Source organism: Rousettus aegyptiacus, unplaced genomic scaffold (assembly GCF_014176215.1).
Source record: "Rousettus aegyptiacus isolate mRouAeg1 unplaced genomic scaffold, mRouAeg1.p scaffold_m13_p_1, whole genome shotgun sequence".
Taxonomy (NCBI): domain Eukaryota; kingdom Metazoa; phylum Chordata; class Mammalia; order Chiroptera; family Pteropodidae; genus Rousettus; species Rousettus aegyptiacus.
The window spans coordinates 182,828,001-182,849,662 of NW_023416284.1; the positions used below are offsets into that span (position 1 = coordinate 182,828,001).

The 21,662-nt window shown below is 39.0% G+C and overlaps 1 protein-coding gene and 1 non-coding gene across 10 annotated transcripts in view; both read left to right on the forward strand.

Moving 5' to 3' along the window:
* The window catches only part of QKI (QKI, KH domain containing RNA binding), a 127,367-nt gene that overhangs the window by 42,014 nt on the left and 63,691 nt on the right, over positions 1-21,662 (forward strand). For all 9 annotated transcript variants that reach the window (XR_004951542.1, XM_036223497.1, XM_036223496.1 and 6 more), the window contains exon 3: positions 10,422-10,538. Coding sequence is in view for 8 of the 9 variants with exons in the window: in XM_036223497.1 (XP_036079390.1) it covers positions 10,422-10,538 (117 nt within the window). In the remaining variant the exon portion in view is untranslated. The remainder of the gene's footprint in view (positions 1-10,421; positions 10,539-21,662) is intronic.
* Positions 18,168-18,286, forward strand: LOC118605586. Its single transcript, XR_004952214.1, has one exon. It is a non-coding gene; the product is annotated as a 5S ribosomal RNA (ribosomal RNA).

Genomic DNA, 21,662 nt, shown 5'->3' on the forward strand with positions numbered 1-21,662 from the left:
TCTGAGTAGAAGGACGACAGGTTTGAAGTAGTTTGAGGTCTTCTAAAAGGCCTTATGTATGAGTTTGGACCTTACACAGTCAAATATATTGCCATCTACTTCTGTCATAAAACCCTTTTTGGCTTTTCTTGCTTCATATTTTTATTTTAATTGGTTAATTAATATTTGTCCTAAGCACTTGTTATAAAGCTTCTGGAAGGATAATCTATCTTACTCACCTGAGTTTGTTTTCAGTAGGTTCACACTGTTTCTCAATTATATTTATACTCAAAAGATGATTTGTCATAATTTAGGCTGTTCAAATTCATATGCCACAGATTTCATATTGTATTTATTACTGGTCACTATACCCCCCGCCCCTTAAAGCTGCTGGTGTAAGTGCCTCCTCTCACATAGCCTTGTGCCACCAACAGAAGATGTGTATGAAGGCCTTACACATGAAAAGTTTTGCAGATTGGTTCCTGTAGTAATTATTTAGCATAAGAAGGCAGATTTGGCTGCTTATCTAGAATTAATATGAAGATAGAAAAGGGATAAAATATTTGTCTCCCCAGTAAGCACAAACCATTTTGGTATATTCATTCTGGTATTTTTAATTAAAAACAGTTGTACAGTAAGTCCTCATTTAAAGTCATTAATAGGTTCTGCAACTTCAAGCAGAATGAGGTATAATGAAACCAATTTATACCAGCGGCTAATGGATATAAACAAGAGTTCAGTTTCTAGGGCATCTCATCATTATAAAGAAATGCCATTGAACAAAAGGATGTTGTTTGAGCACCTGCTGTACTGCTAAGTAGTCACAACTCTTCTCTCATCTTACGCATCTGCATATGATAGGCTCACCGGTGTTGACCACAGGAGGTCCTTCATTTTTTTGACATCTGCTAAGTGAAAGGCTTCATCAACAAAAACATTTGAGTGTGTGTGTGTATTTTATTCCTATTATGTTACTTACGTGATATAATGTAAGGTTTGTAAGGTATCTAACAAAAATTGCCTTAGAAATACTAGGCACAATATTTAAAAACAGATTATCAGTCTCGTGTAAAAAACAACCAGAGAAATGCATGTTTTTTAAACATTGTTTTTCCAAAACTTTAAGCAGAAATTACTCCTTAACATCTCTTAGAAGTGTTTCACTGAAATGCTTTTGGTAATTCATTTTTTATTAGTTACTTGTTTTTGATGGTGTGTCACAGGCGGTTTTATCTTTAATTGTAGGTCTCTTAAAAGGTTAATGGAAATATTTGCCATAATGTTTTGTATATTGTCAGTGGTAGCAATCTGTCATTTCTGTTTCAAAGGAAGTAAGTAGCTTTGAATAGCAGTAGACGTAATTGTTGTTCACCTCTTTAGGAAATAACAGGCCACTTGGCAAAAAGATAATTGGTGAGCCATAGAGAAGGTCTGTACTTAAACAGAGTTAATGAATGTCTTTTTTCTCCTTTGTTTCCCTTCTTTTGGCCTTTAAAGTTGCAGTTAGCGCAGGCCATTTGAAATGATTTTCTTTGAATGTGTTGTGACATTGTTTTAATTGAATGAAGCTGCAGAACTAGCATGATAAATCAACACAGAATGAATTTTAGTGCAAGGCAAACGACATTAACTTGGAAATTGGTTGCAATAGACAAAGCAGCTGCTATGATTAATTTTTTTTCATTCTCTACTTACAACATTTTGAGAAGGATAACCTTGACACTTTCAATCGTGTTAGAATCCCAGTGGTGTGCACTTTAACACACTTGAACTGTTGTTCGTTGGCTCTTGGGCGATTGAGATGGTTTCATTTTTAAGGTTAGCAAATTTTGTGTTACAGATTTAATATGTTGGTTTTGACTAGTTTAAAAACATTTCTTATTAGTAGGTAATAATTGTGAGGATGATTTAGCTGTGGTGAAGTCTTTTTCTATGCAATCTTAATGCCGTAGTTGCAGCAGAAGAGGTTTAATATGTAAAAAGGACAGGATGTGCCAGAGATGGTCTTCCAAGTGTTTTTATGTCATGAAGTGTAGGCCAGCCAACTGGACAAAAGACACAAGTCAAAAACAAGTTATTTAGTACCCGTTTTCATAATGCATTTCTCCACACATTCTTTGATACAGTCAATATATGTATATATACTGTGTATCCAGTATATGAGTTTCTTTGGAAAAGGATCTGTATAGAGCACAACAGTTATTGAATAGCTGACAAACCTAGTTATTTTAAGAAACATCAAGGTAACAAATACAGGGATTTTCACAGATTTCCTGAGAGCAGGAAGAATTTCTTCTCCTCCTCCTCTCTTCTTTTTCCTCTTCTTCCTTTTTTAATCCCTAGCATCTATTTCACTCTTTACCAGATAGCAAATCTTAAAGGTTTTATTGAGTAAAATTTAAAAATGGAAGGCTATTTTGTATTCTATTAAATGAAATGAGTGAGGGATGGGATATAGAGATTCTTGTCTCTGTTTAGGTTGTTTTGTGGGGAGGAGGAGAGGGTGAAGCTCTATAGACCATGTGACTGTACAGAAAGGTGAAGTTAGGAAGTCACAGAAAAGTAGGAAGAGCTTGCTATCAGTGAACATAGGGCCAGACCTATTGGTAGACTTTCTGTGATATGTCTTTTTTCTCTTCCTCAGATCCTCATTCTAATAGTTTTTACTCCATACTGCCTGAAGTTATGTCATTTCTAGATCTATTTAGATTTAAAGGCAACCTTTTAATAAATGCATGGGCTTCTCTTTTTAAGGATTTAACAAAGTAATTCAGAGCATCTGAACGTTTCTAGTAAAATAGGACACAGTATGAACAACATCTGGTTGAATGCATCAGAGACCCTGCAGCATCGTGAGTAGTTACTAGTTCATGATCCTGAGGAGGACAGGTAATCCGGGATATAAGCCTGACTTTGGGAACTCCTTTTCTTCTGGGTACATTTGCTGAATCTGGAGAGGACAGCAGAGGGACTGGACTTCGGCGAGAGTGTTTGAGTCTGTAACCTGCCTGTGCGGCCTCCTTCGCACCCCCAGACTTTGCTTTGGGTAGGGTTTCTGATGGGTGTGCGTCGTAGGAGTAAGAGTGAAGCAGAATTCCCCAGGCCCTCAGACATGCCTGTCAGCATCAAATTGTCTCAGTCTCAATAAGTGAAATTGTATTGAGTGCAATTGATCTTGGATTGCTAGTAACAGGTGCCTGGCAAAAGCCAATATATGTCCTCTCTTGAGGAAGGTAATATCATTTTAGGCCTTATATTATTTCTGTAAGCTGTTTCGTAAGTATAATGTTTGGCACACACTAGAAAATAACCAAACACACAGAAAGGTAAGATGACATAACAAAAATGTGAAGAAATGACAAAAAAATAGAAACAAATCCATAGAGACTGTTGCTATTACAACTATCAGACCTAGGCTTTATATGAGCTACGCTTATTATGTGTGAGTCAAAAGACCAGTTGTAGAGAAGTGGAAACTACAAAAGAAAAATCAAACTAAAAGATTCCTTAGTTGGAATAAACAGGTTTAACAAGATACTAGAACCATTCGAAGAGAGAATTAGTGACCTAGAAGATAGGTCAGAAGAAAATACTCAGCATTGAGAGGCAGACGGATGGTAAACTGGGAGGGAATGTGAAAAATGAAAGGAATGCAGGGGGAAAGGCTGATGTACATAATCGGAGTATTAGAAGAAGGGAGATGGAAAGGGGCAGAAGCAGGGTTTGAAGAGAGTGTGGTTGAGAACGTTCACACCGAAGAAATAAAGCTGCAGATTTATGAAACTCAACCATGAAACAAAAGCAGTACCTAGGCACATCACAGTAAAACTGCTTAAAACTGACATTGACTAGGAATACCAGGTGCTGTAGGCATTAAAAAGAAATAAAAACTAACTTTGAGGAGGAAATCTTTTCTTTTTCTTTTTTACTTTTTTCAATTACAGTTTACATTAAATATTGTTTAATATTAATTACATGTATATAATTATATAAGTATGTAACTTGCAAAGCGATCCCCCATTTAGTCTGGCACCCACCTGGGACTATACATAGTTATATTCCGCCTCTATCTGTCAACTCTCAGTTCGTTTTCTGTATATATGAGCCTGTTAAAAGTAGCAAAAAGAGGCAAAATATTATCTTCAAAGGGGCCACAGGAAGACTCAGAGCTCATTTCTCAAGAAATAGCAAATTTAAGACGGTAAAGCATCTGTAAGGTGTTGAAAGAAAGTAAGTGTCAGACTAGAATTCTCAGCCCATCAGAAATGAGACTTTTTCAGGTAAGGAAAAGCTGAGGCTTTATCACCAGAAGAATTTGACTAAATGAAATACTGAAGGGTGTTTTTCAGACAGAAGAAAAAAAAATGAGCCTAATTGGAAAGATGAACAGTGAAAAAGGTAAATGTATAGGTAGATCTAACTGAACGTTACTTGTATAGACTAATAATGTCCTATGGAGTTAAAATATATACATGTATGTATGTATATATGTGCATGTATATGTACATATGTGAAATTTGAAAAACAGCTAATAGCACATAAACTAGATTGGGATATGTGTGATTAAGACGTCTGGGCTGCCCTTGCATTGTATGGGGAAATGAGCAAGGGGCGAAAGAACAAATTACCATTAGTGTTTGATAATTAAGTGACGTATGTTGCAATCTCCAGGGTAAATAAGCATATAACTTTCCAGCTAATAGAAAGCAAGAAAGAAAATAAAAAGAAACATAACATTCATAGGGCATGTAGTAAATACTTAATGAGAAGGTAGATGTAAATCATGTAGTGTAAACGGGCTAAGTTCCAGCTAAAATTTAAAGATCGCAAGGTTGGGTGAAGACACAAAACTCATCTAGATGCTGTTTAAAGGACTCCCATTTAAAATACAAGGATAACAAAAGGTTGAAAGTAATAGCATCAGGAAATAAATACCATGAAAAAAACCCCAAAATGTATCGCTATTAGTATTAATAGGCTTGATGACAAAAGGTATTACTAAAGAAAAAGAGAACCACTCCATAATGATAGAAGGATGAATTTTCATTTGTATATACCAAATAATGGCCCTTAAACATACAAAGCAAAAATAGAACTAAAAGGTGCAAACACCAAACATTAATCACAGAGGAATTTTCATTCTTTTTGAGCACTCATGGAATATTTAGAAAAATTAACCATGTGCTATACTGGATAACAAGTCTGAACAAATATTATAGGATTGACATTATACATAGTGTGTTTTCTGATTATAGTGTAAGAAGCTAGAAATCAGTAACAGATAATTAGGTAATTGTCATGTTAGAGATGAGAAAAACACATTTAAGTATTCCAGCAATATCATTTGACCTGATCATGGCAATATTACTTATCAGAACTTTGGATTACAGTTAGAGCCAACTTAGAGGAATACATAAAGCTTTAAAAGTATATGAGGAAAGAAAAGATACAATAAGCTAAGCATCCATTTCAAAAGAAATGGGAAGATAACAACAGACTGAACCAAAAAGTAGTAGAAGGTAATAAAGCTAGAGTAGAAATCAATTAAAATTTTAAAAAACCTACGAAATTAAGAAAATCAATGTATCCGATAATTATTGCTGCGCGATAGTAAACTATTCCAAAAATTTATATTAAGCACCATTTATTTAGTTAGTTCTTCTCTTCTGCAGGCTGGTCATGGAGGCTGTGCTCCACAGCACAGTGCTGGGCTGCATCTGCGGTCAGATGCAGGTCAGCCGGGCAGCTCTGCTTTTATTGGTCGCATGGCTGGGGCCGGGGCATCGATGGCGACTGGGTCACTTGTCTTTCATTCTCCAGTAGCTTGGTCTGAGCTTGGGTACATGAGAGTGATAGGGCCCAAGAGAGTAATGCACTTAAGACCGAGAAAGGCTTTTAATGCACACATCCTTCTTTCCACTGCAGTGTTTTGGAAAGCGAGTCAGTACTGGCCCAGGTTCAAGGGGTGAGAGGAACTGCAGGTGGAATGGATACCTTTAGGGGTGAATAGGTAATTGTGGCCATTTTTGAAAGCAGTATACCCTAGTCAACGAAAGCAAAAGTAAATTCTTTGCACAGATTGTAAGACTGATCAGGAAAAGAGGAAGACATAGATAACCAATCAGGAGTGAAAGAGGGGATGTAGTTAACAGACCCTATAGGTATTAAAAAGAAAATTGTACATAGACTTTACATCAACAGATTTGGAAATTTAAACACAGGTTACCAAAATTGACATATTGAAGCACAGAAAATTTGAATTTAAGACCTGAATATATAATTAAAAACCTTCTACAGAGGGAAAACTCTAGATCCTGGTGGCTTCACTACTGATTTCTATTCAGTATTTAAGGAAGAAATAACACCAGTGTTCAACAAGCCCATTCAGAGAGTAGAAAAAGAGAAAGTGCATCCCAGCATGGTTTGAAGCCAGCATGACCTGGATGCCACAACCTGCAGCACGTTATGAGAATTACAGGCCAATTCCGTATGTAAATGTAAATTAAAAAAAAAAAAAAACAACATTATGCTAACAGACTGGATCTAGCAATTGATGAAAAGAATAACATGCATCATGATCAAATTGAGTTTATTTTAGGAATGTAAGGTTGGTTCATCATTTGATAACTAATTGTAATCCACTGCATTAACAGAATAAAAGAGAGTGATTACAGTTATCTCAGTAGATGGAGAAATGTGATAAATTTAAACATCCACTTGTAATTTTTTTAAAAAGTGTTAGCAAAGTAGAAAATAGAGGGATTTTTTTTTTAATCTGGTCTAGTTTATCTACAAAAAAGTGTACAGATTACTTCAAATTTATGTTGAACTGTTGAAAACTTTATTCTCGAAATCTGAAACAAGTCAAGGATGACACCCTTTTATTTAATTTTGAACTTGGTGTGCTGGCCAGTGTGGAGTTGGCAAGAAAAAGAAAAAATATGGTTAGAAAGGGAAAAAAAATGTAACAGTTCTGACTTGCAAGGGATGTGATAGTTTACCTGAAGAATCCAGTAGAAGCTATTGAAAAATTATGAGAATTTATGATGAAGAAATAAGGTTGCTGGGTAGAAGATTTGACATAAAAGTATGTATTCATATACAAGAAACAAAAATGAAATAAAAATATGATACTCAATAACAAAATAAGCCCCAAAATGTCTAGGAATAAATCTAACCAAAATTAGTAAAGACAATAAAAAAAAGCTTTATATTTTTGAGAAATCTTGGTTTTGAAGACTATAGGAATATCCTAATTAAAATGAGTGCAAGTATTTTAGAAATTGACCAACTGTTTCTAAAATCTGTATGGGAACACACAGAACCATGAACAGCTGAGAGACTCCAATAAGAGCAGGGTGGAGTAACTTGCTTACTGCATCTCAAGGTTTATTAGAAAGTTACAATAAATCATAGTGACTTTACTAAGCAAAGATAAACAAGTAATTAATAAAGAGCCCAGCAGTAGACCCAGGTATATGTAGATGTCATTTTTGACAGCTTTGGCACTGTAGAGCACTTAGAAAGGGACAGTCCCTTTAGGGCAATCCATGTGGAAATCCATGTGAGATAAACAAAAGTCTCCACAGACGTCTGTCTCTGGTAGCCCGTAGACGTCACTGGGAAAGGCACGACAGTGAAACTCCTGAAGGTCAGTACAGAAGGCCTGAAGGTCAGTACAGAAGGCCATCTTTATGGTCTTGGGGTAGGGAGAGACCTGTTTTAAAACGGGACACAAGAGGGCTGGCAACTTTGCTTACGTGAAAATCAAATGTAATTTAATTCCTTTGGATTAGATTCCGTTGTCATATGACACCATTAAAGAGCCAGAAGGCAAGCCAGAGGATGGTGAAAGGCATTTGCCACACACGCGACCACAAAGTGGAAATTAAGAATAAAGTAAATAGTGCAGTAGAAAAATAGGAAACTTCAAATGCGCTTCAAAAAAAAGTATATCTCAGTGTCTAGTAAATATGAAAAAATGATCGTTTTTTAGTTATGAGTAGAAAGCTGATTCACATATTTAACAAATGTACCAGAATGACAAAAAAAAAAAAAAAGTTGATACTGAGTAGTGCTGGAGAGGAAGTGGATCAGAAAAAGTTCTCTTGGGAATAGAAAGTGTACAACCATTTTAGAAAATAGTTTAGCACGATTTACTCAGGAAGTTATTTTTGGATATTCTTTATCAACAGTCTTTTCCTTCAAAGGAGCAGTCATGAGTCCTTTTTCTTTGTTTTGTACTATTTCTTTCCTGTCGGAGCCTTCCCCAAGTCTTGGGGGAACCTTCTTTGTCCATTCATATTTAAGTCTGAAACACTGAAAATTTGAATTAGAAGCTCAAGTTCACGGACCGCGCTGGCCCACTGCAAGCTTCCGTGCGAGGGGGCCACCTGCAGCCTCAGCCTGGAGGAGGAGCCGGATGCCGGAGCGTGGAAGTGTTTTCTCTGGGGCGTTTCATTTTTTCTGGCGACGAACGGTCAAGCCCGTCCGCTGCACGGCGGGGGTCTGGCTGGTGGTGGGCTTCGGGCGGGGACGGTCACGGCCGCCTGGGCTGCACATCCTGGCGCCGGTCCCTTCCAGTTTTCTGCAGAACTCAGTGTCTGAGTGTCAAGTCTCCCTCAAGTACTTGGGCAAAGGTGTATTTTTCAGATCCCTTTCCACAGACAATCTAAGACGAATCGTTGGTGGAGGGCCCGAGGTTTCCGGAAGAGTCTCTAGTGGCCTTGGCAAGCCCTAGACTGGCCCCCGCGTGCCGGGCCTGGCGTTGGCCCCTTCAGGCGTGCTGCGCTGGCCTCCCAGGTGGTTGGCGTGACCTCGGTTCTATCGCCGAAGCTGGTTTGATGTGACTTTCAAATCCCTGGCTGTTATGTAGTGTTGGAGCTAGGGGAGCGGTTGGGATCTTTGCGCTTCCAGAGTTTAAACGCTTTAGCATAGTTTGTTCAGATCGGCGGTGGAGGAAGCCAGCGCGTGGCCAGCGTGGACGACGGCAGGGATTTGGGTTGGGTGGAGACGTGAAGGGCCCTGTGCTGAGGAACCGGGCAGGCACCCGGGCTTTATCTGAATGTAAAGAGATGGCACAGGCACGTTTCAGGATGTGGCGTCTTGTAGAGTGAGGTCACGTGCTCCCCGGATTAAAGTCGGTGAGTCTCAGCCTGGGACGGAAAAAGTTGTATCGAAATCTCCTGAGGGAAGAGGCCTTTGCGACCCCTTGTACGGTGTGACAGGCCTGGTGAGCAGCTTAATGAGGCGTGTTAACTAAGGGAGGTGAACACACAGTGTAAATGTGTGTGTGTGCCTTGCTGTTAAAATGTACAACTGAAACATCGGGTTTCGTTGACCAGTGTCACCATAAAAAAAAAAAAAAAAAAAGCCATTGAAGTCCAGAAGACGGAAGACGTGCCAGAGCCTCTTAGACCCGACAGCAGTGAATTCTAGCCTGTTACTTTTACGTAGTGACGTGATAACAACGGATCAGATGCCAGCAAAGGATAGGAAGCCGTGAGCATAAGCACCGTTACCTAGTGGATTAAATAAACAGACTGCTCGTGGGACTCATTTTTGTCTTTCATGCAGATATGTGAATGAGGAAAATTTAATTTTTGATATTCAGTTAATCTGTTCTTCACATTGACCTTTTTTTTTTTTCCTCTAAAACAAACTTCTGTATATGAACACTAGAAGTTTTCGTGGAAGGATAATCATTCGTACAATTATTTTTATCATTGTCTTATTCATGAAACGAATTATGCCTCCTTGCAAAAATAGTAGTGTAAGTGTAGTATAAGTTAAAGGTAGAAATGGAAAAAGAAAAGGAAAGATGCAAACAAAAGTTTGCAGGGAATATGATGAAAAAAGCACATACTTTCAAGACTTAAACATTTAATATAGGATGGAATCCACATTTGGCCATCAGGGTTCTGACTGCCGACCCAAAGTACGATCTCTGTGAACAGTTGCTTGGGAGGAAGTTTAACTTGTTAGATAAGTAACAGGAATTTTCCCCAGAGATTTTAGTTAAACTAAGCGATCATGATTTAACATAAGGAACAGTTCCCGCAACACTGTTATTACAAAAAGTTTCCTAGAAGAGATTGGTGTTCTTGGGATCCCGTCACACTCTTTAATATGCTCTGGTTTAGATTACATGCTGATGGACGCTTCAGTATACTACTTGTTTTAGGTAGATTGTATTGTTTCTAATTCATAATCTGTATTATACATATGAAAATTTCATGCTGAGCAGTGAGCTGTTGTAATTATACTCCCCCGAACTTGGGAAGAAATTCATAAGGACTCTTGATTTTATTTCAATGTACTAGAAAAAATATTTAATCTGAGAAAGTAAACATATTTTAAAATAATTTTAAGACCTGTAAATTCAAGCCCTGTAAATTCAAGCAAGTGAATAACAAATGATGACTTTTTTTTAATTTTTCCAGTTTAATTTTGTTGGGAGAATCCTTGGACCCAGAGGACTTACAGCTAAACAGCTTGAAGCAGAAACAGGATGCAAAATAATGGTCCGAGGGAAAGGCTCGATGAGGGATAAAAAGAAGGTAAGTCCTTAAAAATGGGGGCAATGATGTACTTAAACTTACGCATTCTTTTTCTTTTGTCCAAAAATTTTTAAAGCTTTTACATCCTAATGAAATATCCAGGTCTCTTGTTTATAAAGCAGTATGCATTATTTCACATCAGAAACTTTTGAACATCTTAAAGGTATTGTCATGTTTTAACTTGTTAATAATTATCATTATTTTTAATTTAGCCAACTAAAGTATCACTCAGTCTGTCATGTTACCTAACTTTGGTATTTACACTTGAGATGCTGCCAGTTTGGGAATTAGACTCTAATGTTGTACATATAAAACTGTGTAACTAAAATTTGAAAAATTTAAAATGTTTCTTTTGATAAGATACGAATGAGAACAGTCTAATAGGTAACTTTGGATTTTTGTCAGATCATCTAGAGTTGGTAAGCAGAAAAAAGAAGGCTTAACACTAGCCTTAGGAGGCTCATTTTTTATTTCACCAACATTTTATGTTGATCATAAGTTTTCTAGATATTTCACTTTAAAACTATATTGTTTCTGTTTTGTTTTTCTATTACCAGTTCTTGTTTTGCTAGTTTAATAAAGATCTAGCTAGTTTAAATATTGTTTTTAGAAAGTTTTATTTGCCTAGGTTTTTTTTTTCTTTTTTTTTTTAATCCAGTGATTCTGTGAGGCAGAATACTTTGGAATTTCTATTTCTGCAAAAAATGTTTGACTGAATTTTTTTTAAAAAAAACCTAGATTTTTATTGCCAAAGATTCAGCTCATTGTAAGGAAGGTATTTGTTTGCTTGTTTGTTTAATATATTGCCTTAAAGGGCTATCAAATGATAGACCTGTGGTCAGTTTATGTTGGAGCATGAGCATCGAATCGCTTTGTGGAGATCGTGGAATGAACACCAGATCTAGAAGGTATTCCGACTTCATTCTCTTATGCTTTTCTGAGCTTCCCGCTGTGTTCATTTAAGCCCTTCCAGAAGCTGACGGGATCGTAATCATTTTCTCTCTAGACAGACAAACAATGACTTAGTAGCTAAGAAGTTGGGGTAAAAGGTCCTTGTTGTATTGATTATCATCTTTTACTCTTACTGTAACTTGTCCTTCCTGTCATCTGGGTTAAAGATACTTTGAGGTGAGCGTGTGAGTTCCCCTCGGGTGTATTTAGGTGTTGTATTTACAACGTTTTTTCCTGGCACCTTAAACATTAAGATTGTCGATTCCAAATCAGCCGAGCGGCAGTCCCGTGTCGTCCTGCAGTTTGGATCCCCACGGTGGCGCTCAGGGTTGCAGCGCACCACGCAGTGCTGATGCCACAGCCCAGGGCCAATGAGATGAGATCTCGACAAGTGAGGGACAAATGCATCTTCACCCAAAGCTGAGCAGCCGTCCACGAAACAAGTTGTCCGTTAACAAGACGCGCCTTTCCCTCGGTGCGGCTGCTGGGAGTCCCCCGGCATCCCGTGGCGGGGGGCCCGCGCACCCGCGGGCGCCGGGGGAGAGCCGGGGAGCACGGGCCTCACGGGTGCCGTCCCCGCCGGGGCTCGGGCTGAGCGTCCTGCTGCCTGTGGCAGGAGAGCAGAGTGGTGCGGAGAGTGGGCTCTCTGAAGGGCTGCTGAGGTTTGAACCTCGGTGCTGGCACTGAGCAGCATTGTGACTTTGGATAGATCCATCTCTGTGGTGTAGAAAATGGGACTAGTAATGTCACTTACCTCTTCAGCGGTGATTATGAGGGTTAAACTAGTCGTGAAGCACTTCGAACCGTGTTTGGCAGCATAGTGAATGACCAGTTAATGGTTGTTCTTAATAAGTACACGTTAACAGTATTAGGTTTAAACTCAGGGGTATGATGGGATTCCTGCAGGCTTTCAGGCCTCGGAATGACAGTGCGTCCTCGTCTTCTGACCTTTGAGTATCCCACGTTCTCCTGACTTTTCTGTGGTGGTCAGCGTGTCCGTATTCTTCTGTTTTGTCTGCCTTGTTCTAACCACAGGTAGAAGCGCTTCATACATTTTATTTAGTTATTAGTTTGTGCTGCTGTCTACTGAAATTTTAAGAAAAGCTCACAGATTATACATATATATGCTAGAAAACTATTAAAATAAGACACCAGAATGTGGCCACAGATTACATTTTTAGTTTTATTAAGAGCTACAGGTGAACCTACTTGAGGCATATCAGGTTAATTTGAATGGCTACTATATGTCTGATATTATGGTATGTGGATTGCATGAAGAGTTTATAGATTTAGAACACCAATAGAACATCTTCTGTAATCTTAATTTATATCTACTGCACATAATAAATAAACTGAATCACCTTGGTTTATGCTGTAGTTTATTCATACAGCTCTTAAAAAATATTAATAAAAGCAAAGTCAAAAATGGAAAATACTATCACTTGTTGGTTGGCTATTACTTTGAGAAAGGCCATGACAAGCAAATGGAGACAAAAAGAAGTATTGATATGTGTAATAAGGCTGACTGAGGTGCAATTCAGATGTTTCAAAGAAAAAGCCATTTGACTTTCAGTTTTTCTGAAATTTTCCATTTATGTAAATGCAGAGGAAGCTAGAAAATAAATCTTAATTTACTGATCGTCCTAAATATCATGATGGAAATGCTGCTTGCTGATCTATATTCTTCACTAGACTGATAAATTCAGGGTAAAGCATGTCTATCTCATGAAGATTTCACTGGTGTTTAATGAGGACCTGGCACAGAGTAGGATGTGGAGGAAAATGTCTGAGAAAGGAATAGATGTTCGGTTTAGGTAGTCGTAGATGAAAGGCATCGACGGCTCTCCCCCTCTGACTCCCCAGCCCCCCAAAGAAAAGATTTTGTAAATAGAGAATACCCCATTATGTGCTTTGAATTCTTTCCGGAAGAGCGGCGGTAGTGCTCTGTTAGTCTGAGCTTGCCGGTTTGAGGCAAGGGAGTGAATGTGGCACTTTCATTTTCATGCTCCTGGATCGAGACTGCGTCAGCATTATCTATTAACGGGCACGATAACATTGATTGTTGAATAGAAATTCCGAGGGGACTAGTCCTGGGTAACCTCCGGGCACCCAGAGCAGGAGCTGCCGTCAGGCTTCGTGAGACACGTGGTCACAGCTCGGAAGGCCGGTCCATCCCGGCCAGCGTGGGACAGCGCTGCCCTCCGTCAGGCCAGCTGCGCCCCCGTCTCCGATGCTGAGTGTGTGGTGACCTGGCGTCTGCAGGGGGAACCCAGTTTTGATGGCTCGTCGTTTTGATTTGTAGGCCGCACTTCGTATCATGCATTATTCTAAGTACTTTCCATACATTTAATGAGTTTTAGTCCCATTTTGTAGATGAGGAAGCTAAGGCCCAGGGTGAGTAATTTGCTTACGGTCCAGTGCCAAAAAGTAGCAGTCAAAATTTGAAATGAAAGCCTGTATTTTATTCTGTGGTGGAATATCTTCTAATTATAAACCATTTCTAAGAGCAATATCAACCTCAGAAGTATTAGAACTTGAATATTGAGTACTCTAAACTTTATCAAGTCAATGTGAGTATATATTGTAAAATTTCTCTAAGCTTTGTTATCTCAGCGAAAATATATTTTGAAATTCTTCTGCGTATTAGTCTTTGGATAGAAAACTATATACCTGAGCAGATTAGAGATGCTGGAGGAGTAGTTTTGCAAACAGAAAGGGGTTGTTTGGTTGTAGTCTTTCAGGAGAGGTATCAGAGGACAGCATGGGGCCGCGTGACAGGCTGTGGGGAAGATGTCACATGCTCGCAGGAATGGCTCACCTTCAAAGCGCGGAGATGGCAGTCAGTCAGTTTCCAGTGCAGCAGTGAAAACATGTCAAGTCATTGCAACAGAAGAGTGTTTCGTCCAAAGCTAGATACTCAATAAATTATTGTGGAGTGGAAGTTCTTAGTAAAGCGACACTCTGGAGATTCGCCTCATGCACATCCATTAACTCTTCTCTGAGACCGCCTCTGTCACAGCAGGTGGGGACCACGCCACCATGCTTGTGTTTCTGTTCCCATCCCAACCCCCTGGCCAAAAATGTTGATGGGTGAAATGTGTACAGTTGATTGAAGCCAGGGCAGTCAAATAATGTGTCTTCTGGAAATTTCCAGTGTGACTCAGCAATTCTCGTTAAAGCTCTTTGCTCGGAATGAAGGGATGTGCCCTCAAGGGGTCGTGTGGCCTTTCTGGAGCCGCCAAGAACAGTGCCAGGTGCTGCCCCTGCTTACACAGACAGCCCAGGCAGCAGCCTCAGGAGCTAGTTCCTCTCCTCTATGAGAGGGGAGGCTTAGAGAGGTGTGGTAACCTTCAGGCGCTCATTTCTAAACGATGACTGCACTAAATGTAAACACATGATCTCACTAGACGTTCAGGTTCAACTGTATAGAATATTCTCATCAAAATGTGTGCTATGAATTTAGAATCAATCAGATACTTCTGAAATAAATTTTTAATTCAGTTTTTGAGTTTACATGTTTCCCAAATACGTTTGACCATAGTCTCTCTTTTTGTAAGAGCTGTCTCTGTAATTTCTTGAGAAACTACAGTGTTGTGTGGACTATGACTTCTGAAATGTTATTAGAGAGGCATATTGTGTAATTGTAAACATAGGTAGAATTTTGTAACAATTTTTACATACTACTTTTTATATACATTATACATTTTTGTCAATCTTTTAGCCTCATTTCTTATGTTAATATAAATTTTAATTAGTTGATATGTGATATTTTTTTAAAAAGTTCAAAGTACGGATGGTCCGAAAAAATATTAAAGGTTCCTGATTCTGGCACTCTGCTACTCTTGTTGACAGTTTTGGTATGGCTCGTAGATCGTTCTTCATGCAGTTAGGCATAGTCACGTGTGTTATAGAAAGTGCATCACATTATACATGATGCTTTATAATTAGCATTTTCTCCTACAACCCTGTAGCCTGTCTTGTGTCATGTCACAAATAATTGACCTTTGTAATGTGTAAGGCTTCGTGTTGGATCGGAGGCAAGCACACTCTTAGGGGTTTTCAAGGCGATATAGATAGCAGGATGCAAAAATAAATCTGTTTGCCGGTGGCTTAGGCGTTTATTTTAAGGGATGATGTCACTGTTGTCTCAACACTTTGCAAGAGATCTGATTGACACAGGTTTTTGGGGGACATACTAAAGTGGCCGTGATGACTCGTGACATGACATCAAGTACAGGCGCGGTGCCGAGTGGCCTGTCGTGCTGGTCTGGCCGGATGCTTAGCTTTCTGACAACCTTTATCGTAGATACAGCTTTTTTTTTTTTAACTTTCATCTTGGTAAATTTTAGATACTCGTTACCACCCAAGTGTCAGCATTTCCTGTCCCCTCACTCCTGCCCGTCAGGTGATTTCCCTCTTGTCTCATATCTGTGCTCTTAAAAAAGTTCGAATGGCATGCAGGTGAGGGCCACATACCTTGCAGTTGACAGAGCTCTTACGTCATTCTCCCAACCAGCCCGGTTTCTCCTTGCAGTTTATTTATAAAGGAACTGAACTACCTGTCCTGAAGAATTCCTGTGGATTTTGCCGGTTGCATTTTCATGGTGGTGTTGAACACTGTTCCCTGTATTTCTTATAAATTGGTAGCAAGAAAGGTTTAATCACATTCAGATCTCCTGCCCTCCCTTCCTCTTTTTCTTTCTTCCTTTTGAAAGACTTTTTCACAAGTAGCGTTGTGTTTGTGGAACATGGTATGGAGCTTCCTCTCTCTCTGTGATTTCAGCAATCATTGATTGTTTTTTAGGCTCTTTATTTCAGTAGGAGTTGTAAAATAGCTATATTCTGTTTTCTTCATTAGTATTAGCTAGATTTATTTTTATAGAAAAGACTAAATAAATGTTCAACTTTTTATTCCCTACTTTTAAAATAGTGAGTTGGTTCTTAGGATTCTTCCAAAGGTGAAGAAAGAGTGTTTGGTTTTCTTTTGAGTATCATCATGAGTGCATTTAAACAGTTTTGATGTGTTTCAGTTCTTTGCAGTTAGTGTTTTTAACTAATGATTATGTGGTTTGGCCTGTGGGAGTCTCTTCAAGTTCACCTCTAAATCCTTTTGACATACTCCCAGTAGCTGGGGCCAGAAGCTTTGCTTTGTGGTGTGATATGATAGTCAAGGCTCATCTTGTAAAATTTCTTCCCCAGACTTGGAATCAGCCGTTTCTTTAAGAGACCTCGGTTACTGTTGGGGAAAAATAGTATTTAGAGGCTGCTTTCTATCCTCCAGAGATGCTCATTATTTGTAGACTTTATCAACACAGGGTTAAGAGATACACACACACACACACACACACACACACACACAGGCATATAGATATATTTTTGCAAGTTCATTCTTATTCAAAATCAAGACTAGTGTTTTATTTAAATTGATCTTGTATTTGTATTTTCTTTTGTCCCCATTGAAAATTCTGGTTCCTAAGGACATAAAATAATGATTCATTTACTTTATTCTAGAATAGCCCCCAACCTTTTTGGCAAGTGCCTTATAGATAATCCTCTAAGATGCTAATGCCTGGTGGTCTGAGGTGGAGCTGAAGAGGTGATGTTGGTGCTGGAGGCGGCTGCAAATACAGATGGTGCTTCATTCACTAGCCTCTAGCTCGCCTCCTGCTGTGTGGCCTGGTTCCTACCAGGCCACAGACTGGTACCGGTCCGCAGCCCCCAGGGCTGGGGACCTCTGCTCTGAAATATGCAAAACATGGCAGGATACCAGTACAAACGCAACAGCCTGCAGTCCCGTCAGTGAAAACAATGTGTCCAGTTTTGTTGTTTTTAGAGTGTATTTCACTTGAGATACAAATTACTATCTTTTAAAACAATGGTTTTATAGCGTATAACAGTTATGTCTGCGTATGGATCCACATTCAAGCTCATTTGTTGCACTTGGTTTTCTAGTTTTAAGAATTGCTTAAATTACTTCCTGTTACCTATAAAATATTCATATGGTTCTAAAGTCAAATGTACAAAGTAGGAAAATTTCAGAGAAATCTGGCTTTTATTCCTGGTTCTGTTGTCTGTTTTCCCCTTTGTCATTTAAGTTTTTTTATTTAGTTTCTGGTTTATCCTTTCATTTTTTTTTTTTGACATAAGTTGCATAAGTATGACAATTATGTATTGTGTATGTGTGCGATTTCTCCTTTTGTAGATTGTTAAATAATTTACATTTCTTAACCTTTATTTATATACACATACGTGCGCGCGCACACACATTTTCTTTTACTTGGCGGCACACGGTTGAGATCACTCAGTGGGAGTAATAGACAGGCACAGCCTTCGTCCCTGTTACTGACTCTGCCACGTCCGCTGTGTGGCTGTGACGTAAACGGTCCCCACACTTCGCTTACACTCTTCACCACCCGCATCGGGTCTGGGCTTCTGTCGTTGAACATGGAGTGCCGCGTGGGCTGACTTCGCGTCTTCACGTGCACTTGCCAGTTTACCTTCCAGTTAGAGTTCTGGAAGTGGTATTGCAAGGTGTGTGATCTTGCTAGCTGGTGCTAAATTTTTCTTTCTAGGGATTCTTACTTTGAGTAATGTGTGAGAGTGCCAGTTTCTCAACAGATTCACCAACATATTTGAACTTTTATTTTTTATGAAGCTACTTTTAAAGAAGGTATTCTAGTCTACGGCCACGCCATCCTGAACGTGCCCGATCCCGTCTGATCTCGGAAGCTAAGCAGGGTCGGGCCTGGTTAGTACTTGGATGGGAGACCACCTAGGAAGACCAGGTGCTGTAGGAGTAAAAAATAAGTGAACAAAGTACCCCATAAGTATATCTTTGTGTTGTGTGCGTGTGTTTTGAAAGGTCATTGCTCTTGTGAAGAATGTAAACATCTCTGGTTTCCCAGTTAGTCATTTATTTGCCATATATTTCTTATTTTCCCATCAAGCCCTTTTATAAATAATAGTTCAACATGGTTGAAATGGTATTATTATAACTGGGCTTAAGGTACACAATTGTAATAAATTTCTGGTTGGGCCTAAGAAACTAATTACCATTTAAAATGTTTTCAAGAGGGGAAGTACTGTGGTTTTCTGTTAGTTTACACAGCTTTGTTTGAGCTCGGGGTCCCCTCGTGAACCACTTTTTCAGTTTTACTAAGAGTGGGTCATGATGAGTTACTACATTATGGATGTGCAGGAGAGGACTTCATGATATATAATCTATGCCTCGGGCCGGGCATTCAATGCAGGCTTGATTCTCTTGTGGAATCTCTGGCTGAGAAAGGCTGTGGCCTCTGTGAATACTCCTTTCTCTCCATACCCCAGCCTGACCCTCCGTACCCCCCTTCCCTCCCCTTGGTACCTATGATTCAATGCATTGAAGAGTGGGCACTTTTACAGATTCCCTCTTAAAGTGTTAATTGTATAAATGACATATTTTCATGAATCTGATTGAATAGTATTATTCATGAAAACAGATCAGTTGCCCTTTTGGAGAGTAATTATGAACATTGTAGTAGTATATAATCTGGTTTGGGAGGAACCTTGTTAGCCATCCTCGCGATATTTAATTGTGTGATATTTTAGTTCCTCGGTTTTTATTACCTCCTGCCGTAGTTAATTTAATACCTGCTCAGGCAGCAGATATCTTTGAATGCCTGTGCTCTTTTTTGCCCTCAGGGAGCTTTCACCCTGGGAGATCGATTTATTGACAATAAATCAATATACAGTGAATGCTACAACAGACATTATGCACTGAGCTGTGGAAAGTCCAGGAAGAGCTGAGTTCTGAGTGCTGGGGATTTTCAGGCAGGCCGGAGAGGGGTGGCCGGGAGCAGAAATTGACAAGACAGACGGATGGACATTAGAAATGGAGCCAGCCAGTGGCCGTCTTCACGCTGGTGCTCGTGGGGCCGCAGCGGCAGGTGCGAGGTCGCTGGGGGAAGAGCTGTGGGTACTTCAAGACAGGGCTGGGTCTGGGGAGACAGGGCCTTGAAGACTCTGCTAAAAAATTTTCTTTCGAAAGCAGCGCTTTGGCACTTTTATGTTTTTAAGATAAGGAATTATATATTAATTGTTTTAAAAAGGTAGCTTGGCAGTAGTAGGAAGGAATGGGCAGAACGGGGAGAGACCAAAGGCCACAAACAAATGACCAAGTCTTAGCTTTGCTTAGAAAGTTCTTCCTGTGGTGAGATAAAATCTGTATCTTTGAAACTGAAATCCTTCGATCTTAATTCTGCTTTAAATTCAAAACAAATATATTCTCTTAAACCTTAGAGCTTTTGATAGGCCTTATGTTTTAAAGGCATCCTACTCTAGCTGTAAACTAATTCCCAGGTAACTTTAGATTTTTAAAAATGTAATGGAGCATGGCATTGAATTCTTTCAAAAAGAAAAGAAGGTCTACCTTTCTGGAAGAGTTTAAATCAGTGCTTTTTAAATGATCTGGAATAAAAACCATTACAACAAAAATTTAGCCCGTCATAGACCAACCCTTTCGTAAAATCTAATAAAGTTATCAGAGAAATGGAATTTTTAAAAAGAAACAGATTCCATCCTATTTAAACGTTTCATGTCCGCAGACAGAATCGTGCGGCTGGAGCGCCCGCCGCGCGTCTCTCGGACGCTCTCGCCTTCGGGCTCGCGGGCAGCTGCGCCCGCTCCGCGGAGCCCCTTCCTCCCCGCTCCTGCCCACGCTTCGCACCCCCAGGTTTTGCAATATGCTTCTTAAATGAAATTCTTTCTAGAATATCGACTTTTCTGTTCTGGCTCCATGTGCATCGTGGACTCAGTGGCTGAGCCTAGTTTCAAGGTGAAGAGGTGTCGAGGGCCGGTCGGAGCCAGTGTTTCTTTCAGCGTCTCCGCGCCTCCGCGCCTCGTGCGCAGCAAGGTCACGGCCTGGCGGCTTCGCCCGCGTTCCTTGTTCAGGACGGGGGGAAGGTTTCGAAATAGAGATTCAACTATTTATCTTAAAGCACAATTGTTAAAATTAGTGAGATACTCTTTGAGGGGGAGAAAGATGGATCCAGTGAAAATAAACCTCTGTTTTCTTCAGTAACTTTAACCTGTAAAACTTAAGCTAATTACTCTGCCATAGATCTAATACCAAGATGAGTTAATTGTCCGTGTCTAATGAAATGAGACATGAGTTTCAGCGAAAAAGGAGTCCATTTTATCATTAGATGCTGTTAATGAGCCTTTTAAAATTAAGTCTTGATTGGATTGCAGTCAGTGTAGTTGAGGAATATTTGAGCACCTCTTTGTGTTGTATGTAACATTTTCTCTTGAGAGGGTTCAGCTTTCTGTTGACAGAATTAGTAGTGTAATGTTGCTTATCTGGACATCATTATGCTGCATCAGTTGACTTTCAAAAAATTTTTAACAAGAAATTTTGATTGGAACAATTTTTTCAGTCGTATTTATGACAAATTTTTAGGCCGTTTCATAAGCGTGTAGTGAGCCATCCTATTCAATTTTAGTTTATTTTTCTATTTAGTTTATTTTTCTACTCCCTCAGTTATGAAAGAGCACTATTTAAAGAAATTATATTGTTGCTCTTTATTTTAAAACATGTTAGTTTTTATTTTAAATCATGTATAATTGTTAACTCTTGCTTTTAAAGGCATGTATAATTCTTAATTTTTAAAAAGTAGCAGATTATCATAGGGCTAAGATATCACACCTTGTGGGTCCAAAATATGTAAAACTGAACATTACATTATTGAAATGATTCATTTTGTGAATTATTTGATAGTTAGAAGAGTAAATAAAAATTATGGTAGGTAGTTAGGAATGTTTTTAAAAAGGTCTTAAGTTTTTTAACAAAGTTCTGGCCAAATTCAAATACCTGTAAAGTATTCTAAATATAGAGGACTGATCACTTCTCATAAAAAAATATTTTTAAGAATGTGCTGTGAAGAAAGTTTTGTATAATTTTAGCTTTGTAACTAATAAGATTAATTTTTGACTAATAACTGTTCACTTAAATTAAGAGATTATTAAATAATAAGAAACAAGTGAGTAATTGGAAACATAAGGACGCTTGAAGATGTGTAATATGATCATGGAGAATACAGCCACAGAGTGCTACAAAATGCTTAAAAGTTTAATAGGCATCACAACTTTGAAAGAAGTAATTTTTTTTCTTACTTCTGAAAGCCTTTTGTTTAGTGT